We start from the raw sequence: 26,537 nt of genomic DNA on the forward strand, positions 1-26,537 counted from the left end.
CTGTGTTTCCCCTTAGGGTTGCAGATATACGTTCAAGATGCAGGAACAGAACGAGAAAAGAAGACTGTGAGCATGATTAAGTGTGGCAGCTGCGTCAACATTATGTAATTAGTTCAGGAAAGCCTGTCAGTGCCGGCGCTGATCTGAGGGCAGCAGTCGAGATAAGGATGTCACAAAGGTGCCTTGCATATCACCTCACGGGAGAGAGTTAGAGGAAGGCCTCGCACTCGTATATCTCGCTGTGTGCTGACCCAAAGGGCGGTCCACAGAGGCTTATTTACAAACGTGCTTGTGTAGATAAAACAATGCTTTTTCCTCACCTGCAGCTCAATGTGACTCAGCTATTATCATGAGGCAGTCTTGAAAAAGGTGGTGGGAGGCGCCATACATCCTCTGTCTGGCCCTCTGCACAAACCTTCTCTCTGTCCCCTGATAGGTTGATTAATCATTCTGTCATTAAGATAGTGACCCAATCTGCATGTAAGACTGCGTGGAAAAAAAGCGAGCGAGGAGAGGCCACATCCAGGATCAAAATATGTAGAAAGTGACGAATTAAATTCCTTGAAAGAAACGATAGGCTATCACAACCTTTTGGTAAATAACATATGATAGTAAACAAAACTACAACTATGGCGTTAATGTGTTTAATGCTCCAAAGATAACCAATTAACAATTTATATTTTGTTTTCATTATACAGGTACTGAACAAAGTTGATGGGGCGGGGGGCCTACTATTTTTGGCCTTGAGCAGTTGCCAGGCAACCACTGGAGACGACAGGATGAACATTAAAAAATGAAGTCATATTTTAAACTTGCATGTACGGATTAAGCCAAAGAGAGGGAACATTTTTCCAGCGGGGTTAAGAGGTGCTGGTTTCTTATTTAAAGCTGGGTTACCTCAGTTATATTCTTTAGCTAAAAAAATAATTATATTAGCATCAGTAACAGTAATCTTTTTTTTTTTAAAGTGTACATCTGCTTGCTGTCTGTGCCTAATAATTAAGTATTTTAGTAAATAAAACCCCGGAAAACTAAATCATTTGTCTTCCTGGCGGATCTAGTCCAAAGGTTGGTGCCAAATCCCCAAATATTTATACTCCAAAAACAATAAGGGTGTGCCTCGGCAAGGATGGTTTGGCCCCATCGTAGTGACAAAAACAACTGCTATGATGCAAACAAGCAATCCTACTGTCAAAGCCAAGGACAGTCGTTGAAGTGTAATTTCCCCTCGTTAGCATTGAGCTTTTGTGTGGCAGACCGATCGCTGTGGATCGACTACCACCAGTCCAAAATAGTCGGAATCACCCTTGTTCACATTCCATTCAGTTGTAAACAAATGACACAAATGGCATTCTGGTCACCTTCTGAGAACAGAATGTTTCTAACTCCTGGTATTTGTTGAAGGCTAAATTGCAAAGAAAGGACTGTTGTATGTGGGAGATAGGTGGTGTCGCAGACCACCTCCTCTGTTCACGGATGGTTTTTCAACCTTGACATAGATGGCTTCCCTCACTCCTTTTTCATACCATCCCTCCTCCCGGTCCAGAATCTGTACATTTCTGCTCTCAAAGGAGTGCTGTTTCTCCCTTAGGTGCAGGTAGACAGCGGAGTCTTGGCCTGAAGAATTTGCCCGTCCATGCTGTGCCATGCGTCGGCTTAGTGGTTGTTTTGTTTCCCCAATGTATGAATCAGTGCATTCAATATTACACTGGATAGCATACACCAGATTGTCTTTGTGGGGGTGGGGGGTCTTTAGGATGCACTATCTCTATCTCAGGGTGTTGCCTGGTTTGAAGTGTACTGGGATGGTGTGTTGGTTAAAAAATATTCTGAGTTCCTCAGATAGACCTGATACATATGGAATTACAATATTAGTGCGTCTTGTTCCTCCTCATCCACTCTGTTCTTGTTATTTCATGAACTGGATTCACTTTTCACAAACGTAGGGTTCTGATAACGTGTTCCAGTGGGTGGCGGGAGTCAAAAAGTATGTATTGTATGTGTGGGTTTTTGGTAAACCCTGACATGGAAGCCCCTGTTTTCTCCATTGTGGACATTACAGGCCAAAAAAGGCAACTTACTTTCTTTGACATCCTTGATGTTGTTGTCCACTGAGTTAATGTGCTCTATGAAGGCTTGCACTTCTTGGTTTCTGATTTTCACCCATGTGTCATCCACATATCTGTACCAATGACTTGGTGCTGTTCCCTTAAAAGAGGTCAGAGCTCTCTTTCCCATGTCACATGATGCATGGCACAGCAAACTCTACCTGCACCTCAGGGAGAAACAGCACTCCTTTGAGAACAAAAATGTACAGACTCCGGACAGGGAGGACAGATGGTACGAAAGAAGCGTGAGGGAAGCCATTTCTGTCAAGGTTGATAAACCATCCGTGAACACAGGAAGTAGTCGGCAACACCACTTGTCTCCGACTTTCAACACTGTCCTTTCAACCAGGAGTTAAAAACATTCTGGTCACAATCTGTGAATGAAATGCTAACGTGGGTCCATCCATCCATTTTCTTGTCCCTTTCGAGGTCATGGGGGGTCCTGGAGCCCATCTCTGCTGCACTAGGGCGGAAGGCGGGGTACACCCCGGACAAGTCGCCACCTCATCACAGGGCCAACACAGATAGACAACATTCACACTCACGTTCACACACTAGGGCCAATTTAGTGTTGCCAATCAACCTTTCCCCAGGTGCATGTCTTTGGAGGTGGGAGGAAGCCGGAGTACCTGGAGGGAACCCACGCAGTCACGGGGGAGAACATGCAAACTCCACACAGAAAGATCCCGAGCGCAAGATCAAACCAGGACCTTCGTATTGTGAGGCAGACGCACCAACCCCAGTTCTACCGTGCTGCCCGCACGTGGGTGATTCTGATTATTTTGGACTGGTAGTAGTTGATCCACAGCGAGCATTGTGCCACACAATACCTCAATGCTAACAAGGGGAATTTACACTTGAACGTCTGTCATTGGCTTTGAGGGTAGGATTGCTTGTTTGCATCATAGCAGTTGTTTTTCTCACTACGATAGAGCCAAACCATCCTTGCCCAGGCAAACCCTCCTGTTTTTTGGAGTATAGATATGTGTGTGTATCCTTTTGGGTGTGTTACCGATAGTCTGCAACAAAATACGAACCAGGGGATACTTCGATGGCACTTCAGACTCTCAACAACATATGCATGTGCACGTAGAGCGCTCATGTGCGATTTTGTGCACTTCCTTAGAGCAGTGGTTTTCAAATGGGGGTACGCGTACCCCTGGGGGTACTTGAAGGTATGCCAAGGGGTACGTGAGATTTTTTTTAAATATTCTAAAAATAGCAACAATTCAAAAATCCTTTATAAATATATTTATTGAATAATACTTCAACACAATATGAATGTAAGTTCATAAACTGAACATCAAATCAAGTAGTCTATTCCATTCAGTACAATGCAACAATGCAACAATGCAAATTTCAGTGTCGACAGCTAGATTTTTGGTGGACATGTTCCATAAATATTGATCTTAAAGATGTATTTTTTTGTGAAGAAATGTTTAGATTTAAGTTCATGAATCCAGATGGATCTCTATTACAATCCCCAAAGAGGGCACTTTAAGTTGATGATTACTTCCATGTGTAGAAATCTTTATTTATAATTGAATCACTTGTTCATTTTTCAACAAGTTTTTAGTTATTTTTATATCTTTTTTTCCAAATAGTTCAAGAAAGACCACTACAAATGAGCAATATTTTGCACTGTTATACAATTTAATAAATCAGAAACTGATGACATAGTGCTGTACTTTACTTCTTTATCTCTCTTTTTTTCAACCAAAAATGCTTTGCTCTGATTAGGGGGTACTTGAATTAAAAAAATGTTCACAGGGGGTACATCACTAAAAAAAAAGGTTGAGAACCACTGCCTTAGAGGAGGAAACTGGAAAGGACTGTCACCGAGGTGCGCAGAGTAGGGGGCGGGATTTACAGTTTGAATACTGCCAGGTGACACACAATTCAAGTACCCCAGCTTTAAGTCAAAGACATTGGCAATATTTAAAAAGTCAAAGTGTTCAACCAACTAAGAACTCTGTGTGTGCAGTAAAACACTGAACTAACGTACTTTAACCATGCAAGTGAGCTGGGATGGAATTTTAAAGAAATTCATCATGCAAGGCTTCATCATTTGAGATCATAAGCACAGCTCCTAGGGCTGTGGTCTTAAGGTGCTGAAAGGGAGGAGGGACAACAAGCTTAAAATGAATAATGGCAGACCCAAAACGAAAAGCATGAGTGTTGCCCCAGAAGCAGTATTAAATAGAACAGGACACATTTTCTTCTTCAAAATATCAGACTTTCATTAACAGCATACTTTGGCAGACAAGAATAAAGGTGAAATATTGCAAGAAAAATAATATACTTTAAACTTAAATCGTTTAATTTTGACATTTTTTGGTAAGTATAACACTGGTAACCTCAGGATATGATATGCAATAGATGGCTCAAAATATCAGTGTGTTTGTTGGAGTGGAACAAAAACTAAAAACATACACACTGCAAAACCCTGATCCAGCTGCGTCCCATTTACACAATAATAGCAAAATCAGTACACATTATTGATTTAAAGGTACAGTTTGCAGCAGTGACATGTGGGGACCTTCAAACCAGGGGCCTCATGCAATAAAAGTTGCGCGGATTTCCTACTAGAAATAAACGTACGTTCAAATGCAGAAAACATTGTCTGCAAAAAAAATTCTGAAGTATTAAAGTTTGTGTACGCACAAATCCAAGCACATTTTGTTGTTACATCGCAATCAACCTGGAACTGATCCCAGAGGATTGCATAGCAGGGCTCGCCCAGACCACGCCCCCTTATTAATATGCAAACCATGTTGAAAGTAGCCATGTGCTTGAGGTCTGGACGCTCTTCCCAATCACAATTCAGTAGGAGGTGTATCTTTCTCTGGATTCGCAGAGCATTGAAACTGAAATTCTGTCATTGCTGTGCTGTGATAACTAACTGCATGCAGGCGGAAATAAAAAACAAATGGTGGGACATCAGGAAAAAGGTGATGAAGAATATGTATGTGGCCAAAACAGACGTCCGGACCGTAGATGACGTATAGTGCTGCACCCCGTTTGAAAAGATTGTCGCTGCAATGATACTTAAAACTTTACAAGATGTAGGTGACTCTGATAAGTATAGATATAATGTGTGTAATTTACAACAAAATGTGTTCATACAGCAGGCTGCTCACAGCCAGATTAGAGTTTCATGTGAAAATTATGTAGAATTTGGTTTGCAATAATTTTATTTTGAACATACCAGTGCTACTCAAAAGGATATGCAAGACTTTGACTCTTGTTTGATTACTCAATCTATTATTATAACACAGAAGAGCTACTTGGGGTAGCAGCTGTTCGTGACACAAAGGCGGGGTATTCTTCCGATGTCATTGTGCCGCATCCACCGGCTGCAACTGTCCGCCTGACTGGCCAAGCTGGTACTGGAGTCACAGCAATAGGTGGCAAAATGCTCGACGAGATAAATTATCGATGTCCTCACAAATATAAAGCATTAAATGCTTTGGCGAAAAAGGGAATTTTGTGTTCGAGCTTGCCTCAATCAAATTACATTGTTGAAATCAAATCAAATGTTGGCAAAGCCCAAACGACCACCTCCGAGTGGCGCCAACGTATCTACAGCCTGTAGAATGTACGTACGTGAATCATTATGTTGGCATGAGGCAGCGCACATTTCAACGTCAAGTTCACTACTGATACATCTCATCTTTGCTGTGAAAAAGCAGAATTAGTTGGATCACCAGTGTTGAAATAATAACTGATGCATTTTTGTGTGTGCTTTTTTTTACTTGGAAACATGTTAACTCAAATCTATTGGTACATTGTTATTGTGCTTTTTCTTATTTAATTTCCATCCATCCATCCATTGTCTACTGCTTGTTCCTATTGGGGGTGGCTGGAGCCTATACCAGCTGCATTCGGGCAGAAGGCGGGGTACACCCTGGACAAGTCGCTACATCATCACAGGGCCAACACAGATAGACAGACAACATTCACACTCACATTCACACACTAGGGCCAATTTAGTGTTGCCAATCAACTTATCCCCAGGTGCCTATTCAAATGTTAAAAATGTTGAACTAATCTACTTAGTTTATTTGTTTTTTAAGTACAGTTGCTTTAAAACTAGCAGGTTAAAAACAATGTAAACAATTGTGATATTAATCGAGATCGGATGATATATAAAAACAAAAAAAATATGTTGCCATATCACCCAGCCCTAGGATCTGATAATCACCTTGGAATGATCACAAACAAGGAATCAACACCACACACAAATATTTCCTCTTCAAAAGTCCCTCCAAGTCACGCAAGTTAATAAGAGTTGTTGTCAGTTGAAGTGAAGGCGCTTTACTTAACTGCCGCTACAGCGCTTCATCAACCGTCCTCTTAGCGATCCAGCAATCTACAGGCCGATATTAATCCACTCCAAAAAGGGAACATTTCAATTATATAATAATCTATAAAGTTGCTCAGAAGCAAGATAGCATCCGCTGACAGGTCTTTTAGACGCGTCTGACGTCACTTGATAGTGTCATGTTTGCGTGGTATCAAAACACACCTTGCTTAAAGGCACCCCCACCTAACATGGTAATTGATTGTATTGATTTATGTTAAAAGGTCTGTGCTCTGCACATCAATTCTATACTTCCAGGTTCAAGCTGAGTGTAACTGTAATTAATAGAAAAACAGTGATCGATCTGTTTGGTCTTTACAAGAAGATGACAAAACAACGGCATTACATCTTGCACTACAAACATAGCTGACTTGATTACGATTTAAAGGGGAACTGCAGTTTTTGGGGGGAATTTTGCCTATCATTCACAATCCTTGCGTAAGACAAGCACACATATGTTTTTCTGTTTTTTATGCATTCTAACTCATACTTGCCAACCCTCCCGGATTTTCCGGGAGACTCCCGGAATTCAGCGCCTCTCCCGAAAACCTCCCGGAAGAAATGTTATCCCGATAATCTCCCGGAAAACAGCCGGAGCTGGAGGCCACGCCCCCTCCAGCTCCATGCAGACCTGAGTGGGGACAGCGGCGACAGTCTGTTTTCACGTCCGCTTTCCCACGATATAAACAGCGTGCCTGCCCAATCACGTTATAACTGTCGAATGATCGAGGGTGAGTTCTTGGTTTCTTATGTGGGTTTATTGTTAGGCAGTTTCATTAACGTCCACCCAGCGCAGTAACAACACACAACAACAGCAGTCACGTTTTCGTCTACCGTAAAGCAGTTCTTCTGCCGTAAACAGCAATGTTGTGACACTCTTAAACAGGACAATACTGCCATCTACTGGATAGCCTCCGGAACACTGAAATTCAAGTATTTATTTTATTTATATGTATAATAAAATAAATACATATATACATATATATATATATATATATATATATATATATATATATATATATATATATATATATATATATATATATATATATATATATATATATATAGAGAATTCACTGAAAGTCAAGTATTTCATACATATATATATATATATATATATATATATATATATATATATATATATATATATATATATATATATATATATATATATATATATAGAGAATTCACTGAAAGTCAAGTATTTCATATATATATATATATATATATATATATATATATATATATATATATATATATATATATATATATATATATATAAAATATATATGAAATACTCGAGTTGGTGAATTCTAGCTGTAAATATACTCCTCCCCTCTTAACCACGCCCCCCGCCCCCAACCGCACCCCACCCCCACCTCCCGGAACCGGAGGTCTCAAGGTTGGCAAGCATGTTCTAACTACTCCAAGATACGAGCAAAAGTCTGCTTACAATGGAACCGATGGGGCTCTATTCTGGCTTTAAAGCACTTAAAAAATATCCAAACACTTCCAGCAGGTTTTATATAGATGATATAAGTATATATGTAATGTGGCAACAAACACATCTCAAAGTTTGTTTTTTCTTTCGACAACATCAGTGATTATTACTCACTGCAGACTTCATGAGAGCCAAAAAACATAATATAACATCACTTACTTTACAATGTCTGCTGTCACTGGGATTCCAACTGTTCGGATGTTCATATATATATATATATCCAGTATACATGAAGAATGACGCATAATCCTCGTGAAGATGAGGGGGTAGAACCAAGCATCTTTTCGTTAGCGTCTTTTCGTATCTTTCTCGCCATTTCCGGGTCCAACTTGGGCCGTCAACATTGACCAACTTGACGGATTGTGTCTTGATTCTTTTACTATCAATGTGAGAGGCATTACTTGTGGTCTAGCATATACTTTGAACGTTCACAAGCTCCGAACATGTAAATGGCGTATTGCTGACAGTTTTGGGAGTTTTATTTTTCAGGCTTTATTGACAAAATAGAGGACCTCCCATTGACTTCATTGTAAGATGAATTTTATTTACATATAAATTCCCAAAAAAGTGAAGTTCCCTTTTAAAAGCAGGTGTTGATAAAAGACTTCCCTGCTGTGAGATGTTACGTGATGTTGGTGGTGTACAACCTCTTGTGCTAAAAAAAAAAGATGCTTATATAAAGAGCATCGATGTTAGTATCGGTATCGATAAAATCCTAACAATAAACGTCCCTACTGTTTATACAGGTTAATCATGAAGAAAAAGAAAGCAGTAATTCACTTTTGTGAAAATGTTATCAAAAACTTTTTGGGGGGAATAAGCGGTAGAAAATGGATGGAAATGGATGAATACTTTTTTGGTCTCCTACACAGTATTTTCTTTGATAGAATTAAGAAAAACATTTGGAATCTTTCCCACCATCTGCTTGATTTGGAAGTGAAGTACATGCTCTTCGATGAAAACATACTTCGTCTGATCACCTCTCTTTTGACTGAAACTCAAGTTTAGAGAAGTATTTGATTTTGGAAATATAATTCAACATTCATTCTGCAAAGCATTAAAACATCGTTTTGCATTTGACAAAAAAACGCTGGCTTCCTCGCTGATAAAACATGTTAGCAACATGCACCTGCTATCTCACGATCGCCCCACCTCTCCCAGTGTGGTGAGTCACAGTACTACAAGAGGCACTCAAAATAAAGTGCCTACAGCTGTATTTAATAGTACAATTATTAAGAATAATGATGTCACACTTACATTAAAAAAGGCCGCACATTCTACAATATACAATCTAGAAATGCATGGTGTAAAAATTTTTCCACAAATATTATTTTGCCGACTTTGTGACAAGCAGACTAGCTAGTAAGCCACGTCCTCAACCTCTTCAGCTCTCCACACAAGAGAAGTTAGGTTTGTGTGTAAATTTTCCTATTTGTTAACAAAATAGTGTACAGTAATCGTACAGAATATACATTTATAACAGTTTAATGGACAAATATTATTATTTGTTATATGTTTTTATTTTGTATCATGACAGGTGAGCTTCTGCCTCACCACCTACCCTGACTGCACGTCCCTGGTGTGTAAAATGTAAAAAAAAAAAAAACGTTTTTAAACAAAACATACTGTATATGGGCACTGCCAACGGCTAATATATGTTTGTATTTTTACTAATATATATATTTGTCACAATTAGATGTTAAACTTTGTAAAAATTGCTGTTCGGACCCCCAACAAAGAAAGACCTGTTGAATGTGCAGTTGAATGTGAAGATTTAAATAAGAGATCTCCGACAATGAAAGGATTTAAAAACGGACAGCAAGGTTTCTGTAATGCTTTTTACAAACACTGCGTCTATAACATAATGTTCTACTTTTGCTCTGTGTGCGTATATTAGCGGGGTTCAGCTAATATGCGGCGAGAGTGTATTGATAATTGTATCATAATTTTTTTGTGCCCTTGAGTGCACGATCTTTTCCATCCTTATCATTTCCATCCTTTGTAACTGAGCTACTGTGTGGAACAATATCCCTTGTGGATCATTAAAGTTTGTCTAAGTCTATAAGGTTACGCAATAGTTTGCCATATCAATACAGCGTCACACTCCTACTTGTAGGGTTACAACTTTCTTTTATAATACGTTTTTTAATTCAAGCTTGGGTCTGCAATCACTTCACTGTTTGTTTGAGTACTTTTTTCCCCCAAAGTGATTGAATCAATTCCCCAAATTGGATACTTTGAGACAACCATCAGGTGTGTTATGCTGCACCCTACTGTTTTTTTAATGTTTGGAATAAGTTGAAAAACATTTTCCAAACAGAACAAAAACAGCCATGCTTTTTTCAGGTCAAATAAAACGCACCATTAGCACAGTTAGGTCTGCCGTTGTTTGCAAAAAAAAACATGACATAGATTGAGGGCAAAAACAGCAACGTCCTGTGGATGTGGGGCAGTAAGAGGGCTCCAACACCCGAAAAATACATGAGAATGTAGCATGCACTTCTATTCTTTCTTCATGAAGCGGACAAAGCATTTAGCCACCAGCTGTCTTGTCAGCAGGAGCCAAATGAAAACAGAAATAAGATTGGTGAACTTCAAAGCATCCACTCCTTTTTTCTGGGTTTGCATGAGAGACTCTGAGAGTATTTGTCTGTGTGAGAGCCACAGGATGCTGCAGCCTGAAGTTCACACTTAATGAGCCTGGCTGAATGTTTTCCAGCCAGGGAGCTCACCATCAAACAGCCCTCTGCTCGTTGCCAGTGCAAAGGTAAACATATGCAGTACACACTGTAAATATAATATTATCCCTCTGTAGTTTTGCCTCATTCTTCACTTTAACCGTGAGTGAAGAATGCATAAAGATGCACTGGCGATCTGTTAAGGCCGAAAGAGAAAGACATGCCATGATATTATCTGCTCACAGATGGTACTTGGTGGTTGTTTGAGCACACTGCAGCTAGTCCTGGATAGTCCCACTTCTTAACGATTCAGTCACACGCGACATTCTCACATTAATCTGTATTCAGATACTGTATTTCAGGAAGTTGTGCAACCATGTGACCACTCCAGATACCATTGACTGTCTCTGATAAATACCACACCAGAGTCTCCGGGGAAGGAACAAGCTGAGTTATATTTCAAGATTTTTGGTTTGTTTTTAGGGGGAAATGTAGGTTTTAGTTGAAAAATAAAATTCCATATTAGGGGCAATGATTTTATTGATGGCTATACCTTTTTGATTTTCTTGCTCAGCAGGTGTTCATTTTAGGGCCAGTGGAACTAAAGTAGAATAACTACAGAATTAACATCACCTAAAATGTAAATACATGTCAAAATACATGTACTGTATGTAAATAAAATATAAATAATGAATTAATAAATGAATAAAATATAAAATAGTGAGAATGATAGTAGTAATCCATCCATCCATCCATTTTCTACCGCTTATCCCAGATAGACAGACAACATTCACACTCACATTCACACACTAGAGCCAATTTAGTGTTGCCAATCAACTTATCCCCAGGTGCATGTCTTTGGAGGTGGGAGGAAGCCGGAGTACCCGGAGGGAACCCACGCAGTCACGGGGGGAACATGCAAACTCCACACAGAAAGATCCAGAGCGCAGGATCGAACCCAGGACCTTCGTATTGTGAGGCAGACGCACTAACCCCTGTTCCACCGTGCTGCCCTAAATATAAATGACAGATTAAAAATTACCAAAATAAAAAGGAAGAGTTTAAAATGATCAGTAAAAAGCCCGATTAAAAATGTGTTATTGTTGTTGTATTATTTTGTTATTGTTTTTATATAATACATACTACACAGTTGGAGTTGAAAAATATAATTTCTAATTAGGGGCAACGCATGTTGCATGTATTAATGGAAATACTTTTATTCTGTTTATTCACTGTTTTGTTACAAACAGAGAACAAGGAAATGGGACAACACAGATGGTACTTGGTGGTTGTTTAAGCACACTGCAGCCAGACCTGGATAGTCCCACTCCTTAATGATTCAGTCACACGCAACATTCTCACAGGAATCTGTATTCATTTACTGTATTCCAGGAAGTTGAGCAATCATGTGACCACTCCAGATACCGGCCATTGACTGTCTCTGATAATTACCACACAGAGTCTCCGGGGAAGGAACAAGCTGAGTTATATTTCAAGATGCTACTTCAGGATGTTCCGAATACTACATTAAGTTAATGGTCTTTGAATGTGAAAAATATATTTGCTTCACAGCTGCACCAAATCAGACTCCCCGGGCTCGCAAGAACACTTCCGGAATAATAGCCACGCTATGTATAGCAATTAAGATGCATGAAGCACCAAATTTCAATTGAATTCACAAAATATCTGCTAATGACCAGTCCTGATGTGGTAGTACAAGCAGCCCAAGATAGGCTTTGTCCTTGGTACTGTCACCTCAGTGCTGCCAGTGTTATACGTCCCATGAGAGACAGCGGGAGAAAAAAAAGAGCATCCTGCAGCACTTTATGAAATCCCACCTCCCGTTTATATACCCTCTTCAGCACGACTGTCAGCCTCTATACTTATAAGACGAAGAGCACACGCTCTCTGGTGTATTTTGTTACATAATGGCAAAAACACAATATTTTAATGTTGACTCTTTTGGCTCCACTGGTGTTGTTTCTCACTGTTCAAAGAGCTTTGTGAGGGACGTTACTGAAACATCTGTCAGGCGGGACAGCCACTCTCCAGAAAAGAGGTGTGACACCCACCAAGTGGGCTTAAACAAGGCAGGATCCATGACAACAATCCAGATTGAGACCCCCACATGCCTGTACCATCTATCTGAAGTAAAGTTTGCATTGCATGCATGGGCGGAAAATATGTTCGCTCCCAAGTAGAAGGAATCGGGAAAGGAAAAAAGATGTTTAGAAGGATCCCAGATTCCTTAAAGTGGAAGTGATGCTGAGAAGAGTTAAAACACACCCTTACCAGCACTGCCGTATTTCCGCAATCCTGCTCTCCAGGCTAACCCATTCACCAAAGAGGCACTTAGGGTTACTGATACAATGCCTTGTGAATATTCCCGGACAGCTCTCCCATCAGTACCAGCAACTGCAGTTCTCTTTGCACTCTTCCTACTGCACCACTAGTTGTTCTCCCACACACACACACCACCATTCTGACAACCCCCACCTCTGTTTCTCTCAGTCCCCTCCTCCTCTCCTTCTATCTCTTTCATGGACACCCCCCCGCCCCCACCCACCCAACCCTCCTCTCCATCTTCCACCCTCCCTCCACTCCAGCTCTCGCTACTCAGCTGATTTGCGATGCTGCTCACAAGGTGCTATATATGCAGCACTCTCCGTCCCCATCCGATGCGAACGCGTAGCCCAAAAGCGTCCGCATGCACTACAGTCAGAGCGCCGCTCGCTTCTGACATCACTGGGATTGTGCCGGCATAAAGAAACAAGCATTTGAAATGCAAGGCAAACATATGACCTACAGTAGATTAGGTATGGAGATAATAGGCTGAAGCCACAAAGAAGACAGTTATTTGCTGACTGCTTAGTGCAACAGCAGTCGACTGCTCGCTGTCTTCATCTGTTTGTCTGAATGATGTGTTGCAGAACTCCCACTGTCATCAAGGAAGAGTTTGAACTCCCTAGCACCGCATGAATTTAAGCAGGGTAAATGGTGCATATAAAAACAGTATAGACATGAGTTATTTTCTCGGTCGTGAGAAGGTTTCGAAAAATAGTTTGTGTGTATTAAAACACTGCAAACCATATGCATGTGTTAAATGAGCACACTACTGTAGTTGGTTATATGCGATGCCCACAGGTACTTCACGGGAGGGAGTTCCTCAGACCTCGTCCCCCCCCAAATTCAAGACTCCCATGGGAAAAAATGCATTCTACTATTTTGCCACCACACAGTGGAATGCACTACCAACAGACCTTAAAATTCGAACTTCCCTACTAAATTTTAAAACTGCCATAAAACCATGGCTCAGCTCAACCTCTCATTCTGTTTTGCACATTCTTGGAGTCAACATGTGCATAGTCATGTACATAGTGTATACACCCCCCCCGCCCCCTTTTTTGTATATATTGTTCTTCAAATCACCTGACATGTATACTGTGTATATACATAATTTTTCCATTTTTTGAACATATTTTTTTTATATACATATTACAGGTTATACAACTTGTATTATTGAATGTATCAAATGTGATGACTATGTAATGGACCAGAATGGAAACAAGCCTTTTGGCTTTTTGTGCCATCCATTTGCTTTTTTAAAGCATTACATGGATTCAATTATTTAACATGTCCATAAACTTCTCAATCAATGGTATTAGTTTACATGCAAACAGTTACATTGTGGTACCTCACATATTTACAGTTTCACATTTTAACAGGCCTGAAAAGGAGTGGGAGGAAGCACATCTTATTTATTCCTACCCCTTTTCCATGTAATAGCAATTTCTAACACGCATTCACTTCCTGTGCTCAATCTGTAACACAAAGTAATGAATAAATAATAAAGTGCGCATGACTAAATAGTTGATTAGTAAGTTGTGAATGATGTATGCCTACGTCTCGTTTGTCAATAAGGTTCAAGATGTTTATCAGGATTCTTCTTCCTTGTACTTTGTAAACACTGAGTTGGCCTAATTCGTTCCATAATTGAGTTCCACATACTGATATGCTAAAGGTTTTAAGTGTTTTACGTGCATACAAATGTTTTAAGTTGAATTATTCTCGAAGGTTATATTTCTCCTCCTTTGTTGGGAAGAATTGTTGTACATTCTTGTGTAGAAGGTTATAGTTTGCGTTGTGCATAATTTTATATGTTTGTTTATGCACCAAATGATTGAATTTCAATATTTTTGATTGAATAAATAAAGGCTTTGAATGTTCTCTTTAACTGACATAATGTATTATTCTAACTGACCTTTTTTGTAACACCATTAGTGAATGAAAAGTACTTTTGTATTCAACAAAATCACTTAGATGTGGTAACACAAATAAGCAAAAGAGGATAGGGAGTTATATTTGTTCCAGAACAAATTGTGTTGTATTCATTAATTAAGTATTTCTTACCACCTTATGTTATATATTTTTAATACAAGATTTCCAGTTCATTATATCATCTATTTTTATACATAGAAACTTGATTTATTTTACCCTGTCAATGTGTAAGCCGTCTATTTGTATTAGTAGTTTTTCTACTATTGCCAAATCACATTATTTTGGTTGTATTTAGATTCAATGATTTTCTGTTTTTTTCATACCATCTCTTTAATTGTTCATTTCTTGTGTTATCATTCATATTAGGTTGAGTGTGTTCTCTCATGAACAAAACACACTTATGTCATCTGCAGGGTAACTTTACAAATGTCGTTTGTATAGAGAATGAACAAATTTGGTCCCAGTATTGATCCCTGGGGTACTCCTCAAGATATATCTAAAGCTGCCGACATTAGATGTTAGTCTAGCTTCACAAATTGCTTCCTGTTGATTAAGTAGCTTCTCACCTACTTCAAGAACAACCCCCTGATGTCATACGTTTGTAATTGATGGTATTAAAAACATAATATCATACACTAATTAAAGATACAAAATGTATATCTTGCTGCAATTAATCGTAATTAATTATGAGTCAACTACACACAAACTACAATTAATCACGGTTAAATATTTATATCATTTGCCAGCCCTGGTAAATATATTATCAGGGAGTGTGGCACCGTTGCTTTCATTCATATGCAGAATTTATGCAGATATATGCAAATTGTGATAACGCACAAATATTGGGAGGAAGAGATGTAATTGTGTTCATTTAGCGCTTGCAATGATTTTCAAGCATGAAACTGTTTTGCGGCCGCTGTTTTTGCATCTATATTTAGTGTGTTTGGAATGCACAGTGGCACAGTTATGCACAAACGGCTGTGCAATGGTTATTGTGGCTATTGGTGCAATGACAAAGATGGACAGAGACAATCCTATTATTAGATACTGTATATAGGCTATCTAGCAATTCCATTCTAGAGGTTCTGGATGACCTTGGAGCCAACGGATGCCAAAATAAATCAATATGTCTCCTGTGTGAAAAAACGTGCAACACTGCATCTTTGGCGCATAAGAAGTTTGGTTCCGTCGTAGATCGAACTGGAGGAGCGCTTTTAAATTGCCCCAAATAGATTTGCACGGATTATAAATGTGTGCCGCTTGTTCCACAACATAGCAAAACAACACGGTTTGGAGCATGTTGTCATGAAATAGGGTGGGCCGCACCACTTTTGCACTTTTTAGGAGTTGTGCATGCAGTCATAGTAGGTCGCCCGCAACACGCTCACTGTTAGATCGTGCAATTTCATAGTTTGCACATGCTATTTATTACTTGTTATTTGGGCCTTAGTAGATAATAGGCCCTTAATACACAGTCACCAAAAGGCCACTTCCAAAACCACTTGCCTTTTTCCGGTACATAGGACGTGTGACTTTGAAAATTTGTTGGCTTAATGACAAGACGTGACGCACTCTTACACTTAACACCGATGCTGAGCCAGACACTTTGGGGCCCTTTGGTGGAGCAATGTGTCACAGAGAGTTATCATTGTCCCTTAAGTGAATCCCCTTGTTCATTTGCCAGAAATGAGCACTTGGACCAGAAATCAATGAAATCCCAATTACTTTAGTGATGTAATCTCTAAACATATGACTGCAGACTGAAGAACATAATTTGTCTACTGTCCGATTCCATATAGGACGTTTATGTGCAGGGGTAAGGGTAGGTTTGAATTATACGGCAACTTTTTACATCAAGGCTCATACTTTTTTTATTTTTTTATGTGTGAATTATAGGTGTGCAGTGCAGCTATAGTCCATTTATCATGCTTGTGGTATCCTCACCAAGGTTACATCACTGAACATGTTTACCAAGGTTATCAAAGGAATGTGTTTTAATAAAGCTCATGGGAACACGTATTGTACTGTAAGTAAATGTTGTAATACTCAGTATAGTATGTAAGCCTGTAAATACAGTATGTACTTGTGTGGCTGTGTCTAAGTGATACTCTAAAAATACATTAAATATAGCATGTGAAAAACAATCACCTGGGCTACACATAGCAGGTGAACAAAACATTGTTTTATGTTCAATTTCTCTCTGAGTGACAATGCACTAACGCAGGAAGGGGGGAAAAAAAGTCTATGCAATTCATGATAAAAATTTACAACGAAAACAACATTTATACTTTCTAACTGAAGATGCAATGCAGATCAACAAAATTGCTTGATTGTTTGTATCCAGGTCACACTTGCAGATTAAGCCCCTGACAAAAAATAGTCACTTTGCTGTTTCCTCAACATCTGACAAGCGACAACTTTGTTTGAGTAAATTAATTTTGCAACAAATTCACTACTGTGTATGTTTACTAGGGCTGTGAATCTTTAGGCACCGCAGGATTCGATTCGAATCTTGGGATAACGATTCAATTCAGAATCAATTCTCAATTCAAAACGATTCTCGATTCAAAACGATTCTCGGTTCAAAATCCATACTTGCCAATAACATTGGGTGCTAGTTCTATGATAAACAACCTTCCTCCATAAAATAGAAAAAGCTTTTCTGTTATGTACGTGAGGGTTGGAAGGAGACGAAACCACGAAGAGCTTAAGGTTACCAGGTTTATTGTAACCTTTGATGATTGTGTGGGATGTGTATGCTACTCTAAGTGTTGGTTGCAGGATTAAGTGTAGAATTAACCATGTAAATAATTCAAGAGGATGTTGAACATGCGTGATGGATGAAAAGTTTGTCTGACCAAGAGGGTAGGCACAAGGGAGATCCGGGGACAGGCAGGTGGTCGCAGGCAGGCGGCAAGCAACAATGTCCAAGTCCAAAACGAGTGATCGAGGATTGAGAGAGGCAACAGCAAGGAGAACAAGGGACATAAGTCAACAAGACAAAAAGGGGCAAAAGACAAAAGCAAGGCGAGGACAACGAGAGGGAAGCCAGAGACGTAATGCTTACTACAAGAGTTAACGACGTTCCGGCGTAGGTCCCAAGGAGTGACTGGTTCTTATGCTGTCCTCCTGATTACTGCCAGGTGTGCTGATGACTAACCGCCTGCAGCTGCGGCGAAGAGAGGGCGTGATGCAATCGGCGGGGGCATGTCCTGACATGCTGCCAGACAGGGAGTGTGATCTTGCTGAGGGAAAATCTTGGGTTCGAATCCGCACTGCAACAGTACCCCCCTCCTTAGGCGAGGCACCCGACGAGCGTCTGAGGGCCCCCGGGTTGGCACAGTAGAAGTCCTCCAGAAGAGAGGGGTCGGCAAGGTAGGAGGCCGGCACCCATGATCTGTCCTCCGGTCCGTATCCCTCCCAGTTTAACAGAAACTGGGTTAAATAAGGAAATGATGGGAAAAGGACCAACAAAACGGGGGGATAATTTTTTAGAAGGTACCTGGAGGCTGAGGTCCTTAGCGAGTAACATGACCTTTTGTCCAGGCTGATAAGAAGGGGCCGGGATACGGTGTCTGTTGGCACTGCGACGCATCCTCTCTGATGCCTTAACAAGGGCCGTACGAGCGGCTCTCCACACCCTCTGACACCTTTTGATGTGGGCCCTGGTAGAAGGTACCCCGATCTCGAGTTCCTGCTGGGGAAACATAGGGGGTTGATAGCCCAAAGAACACTCAAAAGGGGACATACCGGTAGCAGAGCTCTTCATTGCGTTGTAGGAGTACTCTACCCATGGGATGAACTTGCTCCAGGACTAGGGCTGACGTTGGGCAACGCAGCGAAGCATAGACTCCAGACTTTGATTGGCTCTTTCGGCCTGTCCATTGCTTTGGGGGTGATATCCTGAGGTGAGGCTGACCGAGGCCCCGATCCCCTTACAAAATGTTCTCCATACCTTAGAGGTGAACTGAGGGCCCCGGTCGGATACGATGTCCATAGGAATCCCATGTTGTTTTACGACGTACAACGTGAGAAGATCCGCCGTCTCGGAGGAGGAAGGCAACTTGCAGAGGGGTATGAAGTGGGCTGCCTTAGAAAAACGGTCGACAATGGTGAGTATAGTGTTATTACCTCTCAAGACGGGAAAGCCAGTGACGAAGTCCAAAGCTATGTGTGACCATGGGCGAGCCGGAATCGACAGTGGGCGTAGTAGACCAGCCGGGGGTCGGTGTGACGGTTTACTGCGGGCACAAGTGGAACAGGCAGTGATGAACTCTCGAGTGTCAGCAGCCAAGGATGGCCACCAAAAACGTCTTCGGACAAAGGATAATGTACGTTGGAACCCAGGATGGCAGGAAAACAGACTACAGTGGGCCCAATCCAAGACCTGGGACCGAAGTTCTCTGTGAACGAACAATTTGCCAGGCGGTCCGCCCCCAGGTCCAGGACGAGCCTGCAGAGCCTTCTTCACCTGGTCCTCAATTTTCCAGGTGACCATTCCCACAATACGAGCTGGTGGCAGAATGGTCTCAGGAATGGGCGGACAAGCGTTCTCAGCCATGTGCACTCTAGACAATGCGTCTGCCTTCTGGTTCTTGGATCCTGGTCGGTAAGACAAGACGTAGTCGAAGCGAGAAAAAAACTGTTGCCACCTTGCCTGTCGATTGTTGATTCGTCGCCCTGACCGAATGGCGAGAAGGTTGCTATGGTCAGTCAAGATTTGGAACTGGTGCGTAGCTCCCTCTAACCAGTGTCTCCACTCCAATAAAGCCTCGTGGACAGCCAGCTTTTACCAGCATCGTAGTTTAGTTCAGCCGGGGAAAGTCGCCTGGAGAAAAATGCACAGGGGTGAAGCAAGTTATCAATCTTAGATCTCTGAGAAAGTATAGCTCCAATCCCTGAGTCAGAAGCATCCACCTCCACTAAGAATGGACAGTCCCAATCCGGATGGATGAGGACGGGGGCAGAGATAAAGCTGGTCTTGAGTCCTCTAAAAGCACTGTCAGCCTCAGGTGACCACAAAAAATTGACCTTAGATGAGGTGAGAGCGTTGAGGGGTGCTGCAATAAGACTGAAATTCTGAATGAATCTTCTATAAAATCCCGCGAAGCCCAGAAATCTCCTGAGTTCTGTCTTGGATGTGGGTTGTGGCCAGGCTACCACAGCCTTGACCTTCTCAGGGTCAGCCCTGACGTGCCCCTTCTCCACAATGAAGCCCAGAAAATCCACAGATGAGGCGTGAAAAAGGCATTTGTCCGCCTTGACAAACAGTCTGTTCTCGAGAAGACGCTGAAGGACCAAACGGACATGCTGTTGATGCTCCTGCGGGTTGCGAGAAAAAATAAGGATGTCGTCCAAGTAGACAACAATAAACTGGTCCAGCATGTCACGAAGAATGTCATTGACCAGTGTCTGAAAAACAGCAGGAGCATTGGTAAGACCAAAAGGCATAACTCTGTACTCGTAGTGGCCAAGGTGAGTATTAAACGCTGTCTTCCATTCATCCCCCTCTTTAATCCGAACCAAGTGGTATGCGTTGCGAAGGTCGAGTTTAGTGAAGATGGTAGCTGGTGCCAGGGGTTCAAAAGATGCGTTTAGAAATGGCAGTGGGTACTTGTTCTTGATGGTTATGTTGTTGAGGTGCCGGTAGTCAATGCAGGGTCGCAAGGACCCGTCCTTCTTAGTCACAAAGAAAAACCCCGCAGCCACAGGGGATTTAGAAGGGGTTATGATACCGGAAGCCAGAGATTCCATGATGTAATTCTTCATGGCTTCTTTTTCGGGAAGAGACAGGTTGTACAGCCGACTAGACGGCAGGGATGCCCCAGGAAGCAGCTCGATAGCGCAGTCATATGGTCTATGCGGCGGGAGAGATAGAGCATGTTCCTTGCTGAATACTTCAGCGAGGTCATGATAGAACTCAGGAATGGTAGAGAGGTCGACCTGGTGGTTAGTAGATTGAATAGTTCTGCTGGGGGCCGAGGCTGACTTCAAGCAGTTAGCGTGACAAAGGGTACTCCAAGCCATTATCTCTCCGGAGGTCCATGAAATGTGAGGATTATGTTGCTTCAACCATGCTCTTCCTAAGACAACTGGAGTGAAAGGGGCCTCCAAAACCCAGAAACGGATGGTTTCAGAATGGTTTCCGGATAAGGTGAGAAGCAGCGGTTCTGATCGGTGTCTGATAGGACCCAATGGACGTCCGTCCAGAGCTTGAGCAGGAAGGTCCTTGTTCAAGGATACCAGAGGAATCTTGTTTTGTTGGGCAAAGCCATAGTCCATAAGACTATCGTCCGCCCCGGAGTCCAAAAAAACTTTAACTGCAACTCTCTTGTCGTTCCAAGTTAAGGACACGGAAAACAGGATGCCTGGGTTCTCTTGTCCCCGGGGGAGTGTCGAATGGCTCACCAGGATCCCCCTTGCTGGTGAGCCTGGTCTTTTAGTAGTGCCGGACAGTAGCGGACAATGTGTCCCGCACCCCCACAGTAAAGGCAGAGATGTTGCCTCATCCTTCTCTCCCTCTCCACCGTCCCCAAACGGGTTCTTCCTACTTGCATGGGTTCGGTGGTTGAAACCGCAACAGGTAATGGGGTCGGTTGTCCTCCAAATGGCTGAAAGACGGGAGATGAGGTCGTAGCCGGGGTTCTCCTAGCGACGCTTCGGGCTCTCTCGGTTGCTCGCTCCACAAGTCTCTGATCATACTGGAGTGCCAAGTCAATGAGGCCTCTGCAAGAGGTTGGTCTATCCCTCAGCAGACTGTCCTTGATTAGTTCGGCGAGTCCCTGACGAAAAGCACTTTGGAGGGCTTTGTCGTTCCAGCCACTGTCTGCCGCAATGGTCCGGAACTCAAGGGTGTAGGCTGCCACCGAGCGAGTTCCTTGCCGGATGGTGTGCAAGCATCCTGCGGCATCCCCCCCATCCTTGGGGTGGTCGAAGACAGCCAAAAATTCGGACCGGAAGGCTGAGTAGTCGGTGCCGAGGCCCAGTGACTTGTCCAAAGCTGCAGTAGCCCACTTGACAGCAGGTCCGGCAAGCAACGAAAAAATAAATGCAATTTTGGCCCCATCTGTAGTGTAACGCGAGGGTTGGTGCAAAAAAATAAACTCACATTGCACCAAAAACCCCCTACAGAGCTCAAAATCACCCTCAAAAGGCTTAGGGCTAGCAATCTTGGGCTCTCGGCTAAAGGAAGCGCTACCGGAGCTAGTAGCTGGTGTAGCATGCTGTCCAGTTACCAAGTCTTGCACTGGGCTGGGGACTAGCTCGCCCAACTTAATATATAACTTGGTGAAAGCCTTCTCTAAATTGTCCTCTAATGCCTCAAAACGAGTCTGGTGCGTCTTCAGGACTGAGCACATTACCTCCAAGTCCGGATTTCGTGGGATCCGAGCCTGGGGAGCGAGGCTAGGCTGGGGGGTGTCGTCTGGTTCCGACATGGTTGGCCGGAGAGTACTGTTATGTACGTGAGGGTTGGAAGGAGACGAAACCACAAAGAGCTTAAGGTTACCAGGTTTATTGTAACCTTGGATGATTGTGTGGGATGTGTATGCTACTCTAAGTGTTGGTTGCAGGATTAAGTGTAGAATTAACCATGTAAATAATTCAAGAGGATGTTGAACATGCGTGATGGATGAAAAGTTTGTCTGACCAAGAGGGTAGGCACAAGGGAGATCCGGGGACAGGCAGGTGGTCGAAGGCAGGCGGCAAGCAATAATGTCCAAATCCAAAACGAGTGATCGAGGATTGAGAGAGGCAACAGCAAGGAGAACAAGGGACATAAGTCAACAAGACAAAAAGGGGCAAAAGACAAAAGCAAGGCGAGGACAACGAGAGGGAAGCCAGAGACGTAATGCTTACTACAAGAGTTAACGACGTTCCGGCGTAGGTCCCAAGGAGTGACTGGTTCTTATGCTGTCCTCCTGATTACTGCCAGGTGTGCTGATGACTAACCGCCTGCAGCTGCGGCGAAGAGAGGGCGTTATGCAATCGGCGGGGGCGTGTCCTGACATGCTGCCAGACAGGGAGTGTGATCTTGCTGAGGGAAAATCTTGGGTTCGAATCCGCGCTGCAACATTTTCTGTATTACGTAAAGGGGAACTGCACTTTTTTGGGAGTTTTGCCTATCGCGGTTAATGGGAGTCACCGTTGTAGTCTTCAAAGCCCAGTAAAACAACTTCAAAACCCTCCATCAAAGTTGTATATACACATTGCAAGTCTATATATAAAGTAGTAACAGACACGTTCATAACAATATGTATGTAATATGTTCAATATTTACCGTATTTTGAGCATTTTAATCAACACACTGATTTCTTCAGCGCATTAAATTTAGTTTCCATAGCAGCGCACGTCCGACTTCTGGCAACAACTGTGTGTTCCTACTTCTAGAAACAAAAACATATGTGTGTTCTAATCATAACAAAATCGATAACAGACGACAAAGACGACTATTTTTGGACAAATAATTCACAACCTTATCTTTTTGAAACTGAATATACGGAGGAGGAACTGCTGCTTCTAGAAGCGCGCACGAAGGAAGACTAAGACAGAAGTCAAGAGTGTGGTGTGAAAGTGACTTTGACGCTATAAATGTGGAAGTTGGAGTCAAGCTATTTCGACATAAATGGAGTGCTTACCCAAATAAACCGTAAAATACGTCCCCAGCCAGCTGGACCAAATGCACAACTGTCCATCGAGTGAGTCAGACTTCAATATCGATCATAATACACGCAGCATGTCATGCATGTGATTAAAACTATAGTACATACACTGTCTGGCTCGCTGTGTACAAACAAAACCTGAAATGCGGGCCAATACTTTACAGACACTGTAATATAATTGATAATGGTTTTCAGTCAGTACAGATTGGTGTCCTATCGCAGTGTTGTGCATTAAAAAATTTAAAACGTGTTTTGTGTTGTCAATAACAATGTTGCTACAGTTTGGTTATTATACAGGTTACGAAACATAAATTAAGTATCTTTGTCGGTTTTTGAATGCATTTTTAAAGTTATTTACAGGAAGAAGTGATTGCTCCCATTAGCTGCATTTCTAGCCACCAAGAACGAGAATGTAAAAAAAAACTAACTTGTGTCTTCTTGTCACATATTCTTAATATTGTATACATTTTAACTGACCTTTATTTGACTATGATTGTCTTTTTGTAGGTGGCTAAAATATGCGGTGCTGCTTACCGCCGTCTAGCGTTACGTTAGTGTGTGTGATACATTGACTAACGTAACGTTATGTATAGGTACCTCATGCAACCCTGCTTAAAAAAATCACTTGACAAAAAGTATTAATAAGGTAGCGAACTGCAGTGGACGCAACAGATTGCCGTGTTTGCAATGACGTTATAACCATAAACATCTTATAAGTAGACGCAGCATTGGCTGCTGTGACGCGAGCAATTTAGCCGCCATCTTGAAGTGGTGATGAGGAGCCGGCGAGCAGCCTAAACTGACAGTTGACAGGTAGAAAACAAAGATGCCGGGCTGGTGTTCAGCGTTTTCCTGCTCAAATGAGCGGACTGTTGAAAATAGGAATCGGGGGATTACTTTTCACAAGTAAGATTTAACATTAACGTACCATTGGTTGTATTTTGTGAAAAGAATATTACCACAGAGTTATCTTCAATATTTGTATGTGAGAATCACAAATACATCTCCTGGGGGAGGATGACCCTCCAAAGGGGTTTGGTTTACAAACTTTCAGCCTTACCTAAAACAAAATTCACCAGCCGCCACTGATTATGATGTGTTCTCATTTTCGGCAAAGTATAAAACAATACTTTCTTAACAGTATAATTGTAACCAGGAATAAGTCTTCAAGTAACAATATTCAAATACTAACATTGTTGGGTAAGACAGAATTTGGTTTTATTCTGAATCCAGTGAAACAAATTGGTGGTTTTAGCTGATATAAAGACTTTCAGGTGTTTATATATGTTTATGTTTAAGTATTTGGCAGACGCTTTTATCCAAAGCGACATACATAAAATACATATAAAACAATCACTGTAAACATTATCATTTAAGGGAAGAATGTAATACAAAATATCAATACAAAGTGTCAAGACAGAATAAACTCTCTGCTGCTGCAGCAACAGAGATACAGTCTATAGGTCAGGGTTAGGGTTAGAGTTAGATTAAGTCGAATCTAAAGTCATCAAATTCATGACTCGAGTCTGACTCGAGTCCAAGTCTTGTGACTCGAGTCCACACCTCTGCAAATGACAGATTCAAAACAAGCTTCACTTGTATTTGTTCAAAAACTAGTATGAAAAGACACTGCACCGTACTCTTACAATACAATTCAGAAGTGTATAATGTTTTTCATTTTAGACCAGATATAAATTTTAGTATTTTTGTAATAACAAAATTAAGAGCTTCCTCTGTGAAGCAATACTTCTGTCTTGAATAAAATACTTCTGTAAACAAAAATGTAACAAAACAAAAAAAGGATAAATGGGTTATACACACACACACTGATGGCGGGAGCTGCCATGCAAGGCCCTAACCATGACCCATCAGGAGCAAGGGTGAAGTGTCTTGCTCAAGGACACAACGGACGTGACTAAGTTGGTAGAAGGTGGGGATCGGACCAGGAACCCTCAGGTTGCTGGCACGGTGACTCTCCCAACCACACCACGCCATCCCCAAACAAGCAAATAAACTCCAATACATCAATAAATATGCCAATAATCAATAATTAGTCGTAATAAATAATTAATCAGATCAATAAGGGTTCACTTAAAATGTATGCATTTAATAAAATACTCCTGTAAACAAAGGTCCCGGAGGAAAAAAGGAGAAAAAAACATAGATTTTTTATTTTTTTAAATCATCTGTAACAAAAAAAAAATTGTATTGATAAAATCGATATATTGTCTAGGCCTAAGGCCCCGTTTAGACTAACCCGGATAGGGTTATCTAGGGTAAATCCCACCTAACCTTATCCGTGTCCACACACACCAATTCCACCGTTTAAGACCCCCTCGCCCCTCCGTCCGCCGACGCGACCTAATACGCATGCGCGGAAAATGCGCACGTCATAGTCACCTTCAGTGTTGCCAAGTTCTTAAATTTAAATTATCTGAACAATATCCAGTGTTGTGGTATTTCAATTAACTGGAATCCAGTGTGCTGTGGGGCCCCATTGTAGTGACTCACACCTGAGCCATCATAAATGTATCAAATCTTTAATAAACACGTAAAAGGACACAATGTGACAAAGAACATTTAACAACAATCAATCTCGGGATCTAGATATCTGGTCAGGACACTCCTCACTCTTTTGTATTCACTTTTATTGTCCATTAGTTTTCGGTGACTTTATATACTCTGGACCTAGACGTTGAGTCCGTGACATACATGGCGGACAATAACTGACACAGTCTGCTCTGCCAGTCCAAAAGCATTCGCCGTTTTCTGTAGTCTTCCCTTGACAACCAGTTAAAAAAAATCACACGCTACCTTTTTTTTATCACATCCACAGCAGCCCGCATTCTCGTTGTCTGTCCTTTGACAAATGGATGAAGTTTTTCGGTAAGTAGAATCACAGCTGACCTCGACATTGGAAAGTTCTCTTGCCGTCTGAGAAGTGTTGTA

At 41.7% G+C, this 26,537-nt stretch overlaps 2 protein-coding genes across 6 annotated transcripts in view; both read right to left on the reverse strand.

The window, feature by feature from the left end:
* The window catches only part of LOC133653691 (synaptotagmin-2-like), a 164,228-nt gene that overhangs the window by 35,007 nt on the left and 102,684 nt on the right, over nucleotides 1-26,537 (reverse strand). Inside the window, exon 1 of one of the 5 annotated variants that reach the window (XM_062053257.1) lies at nucleotides 12,943-13,100. The exons of the other annotated variants lie outside the window; for them this stretch is intronic. The gene's annotated coding sequence lies outside the window, so the exon portion shown is untranslated. Of the gene's footprint in view, nucleotides 1-12,942; nucleotides 13,101-26,537 lie in introns of those variants that run through there. 5 annotated transcript variants of the gene reach the window in all.
* On the reverse strand, nucleotides 18,004-18,848 carry LOC133653240 (uncharacterized). Its single transcript, XM_062052319.1, has 2 exons — nucleotides 18,431-18,848; nucleotides 18,004-18,363 (listed from the first exon to the last, which is right to left on the reverse strand). Exons 1-2 carry the CDS (start codon nucleotides 18,695-18,697, stop codon nucleotides 18,004-18,006), a joined length of 627 nt encoding a protein of 208 aa, XP_061908303.1. The 5' UTR covers nucleotides 18,698-18,848.

This window comes from Entelurus aequoreus, linkage group LG07 (assembly GCF_033978785.1).
Source record: "Entelurus aequoreus isolate RoL-2023_Sb linkage group LG07, RoL_Eaeq_v1.1, whole genome shotgun sequence".
NCBI classification, from domain to species: Eukaryota; Metazoa; Chordata; class Actinopteri; order Syngnathiformes; family Syngnathidae; genus Entelurus; species Entelurus aequoreus.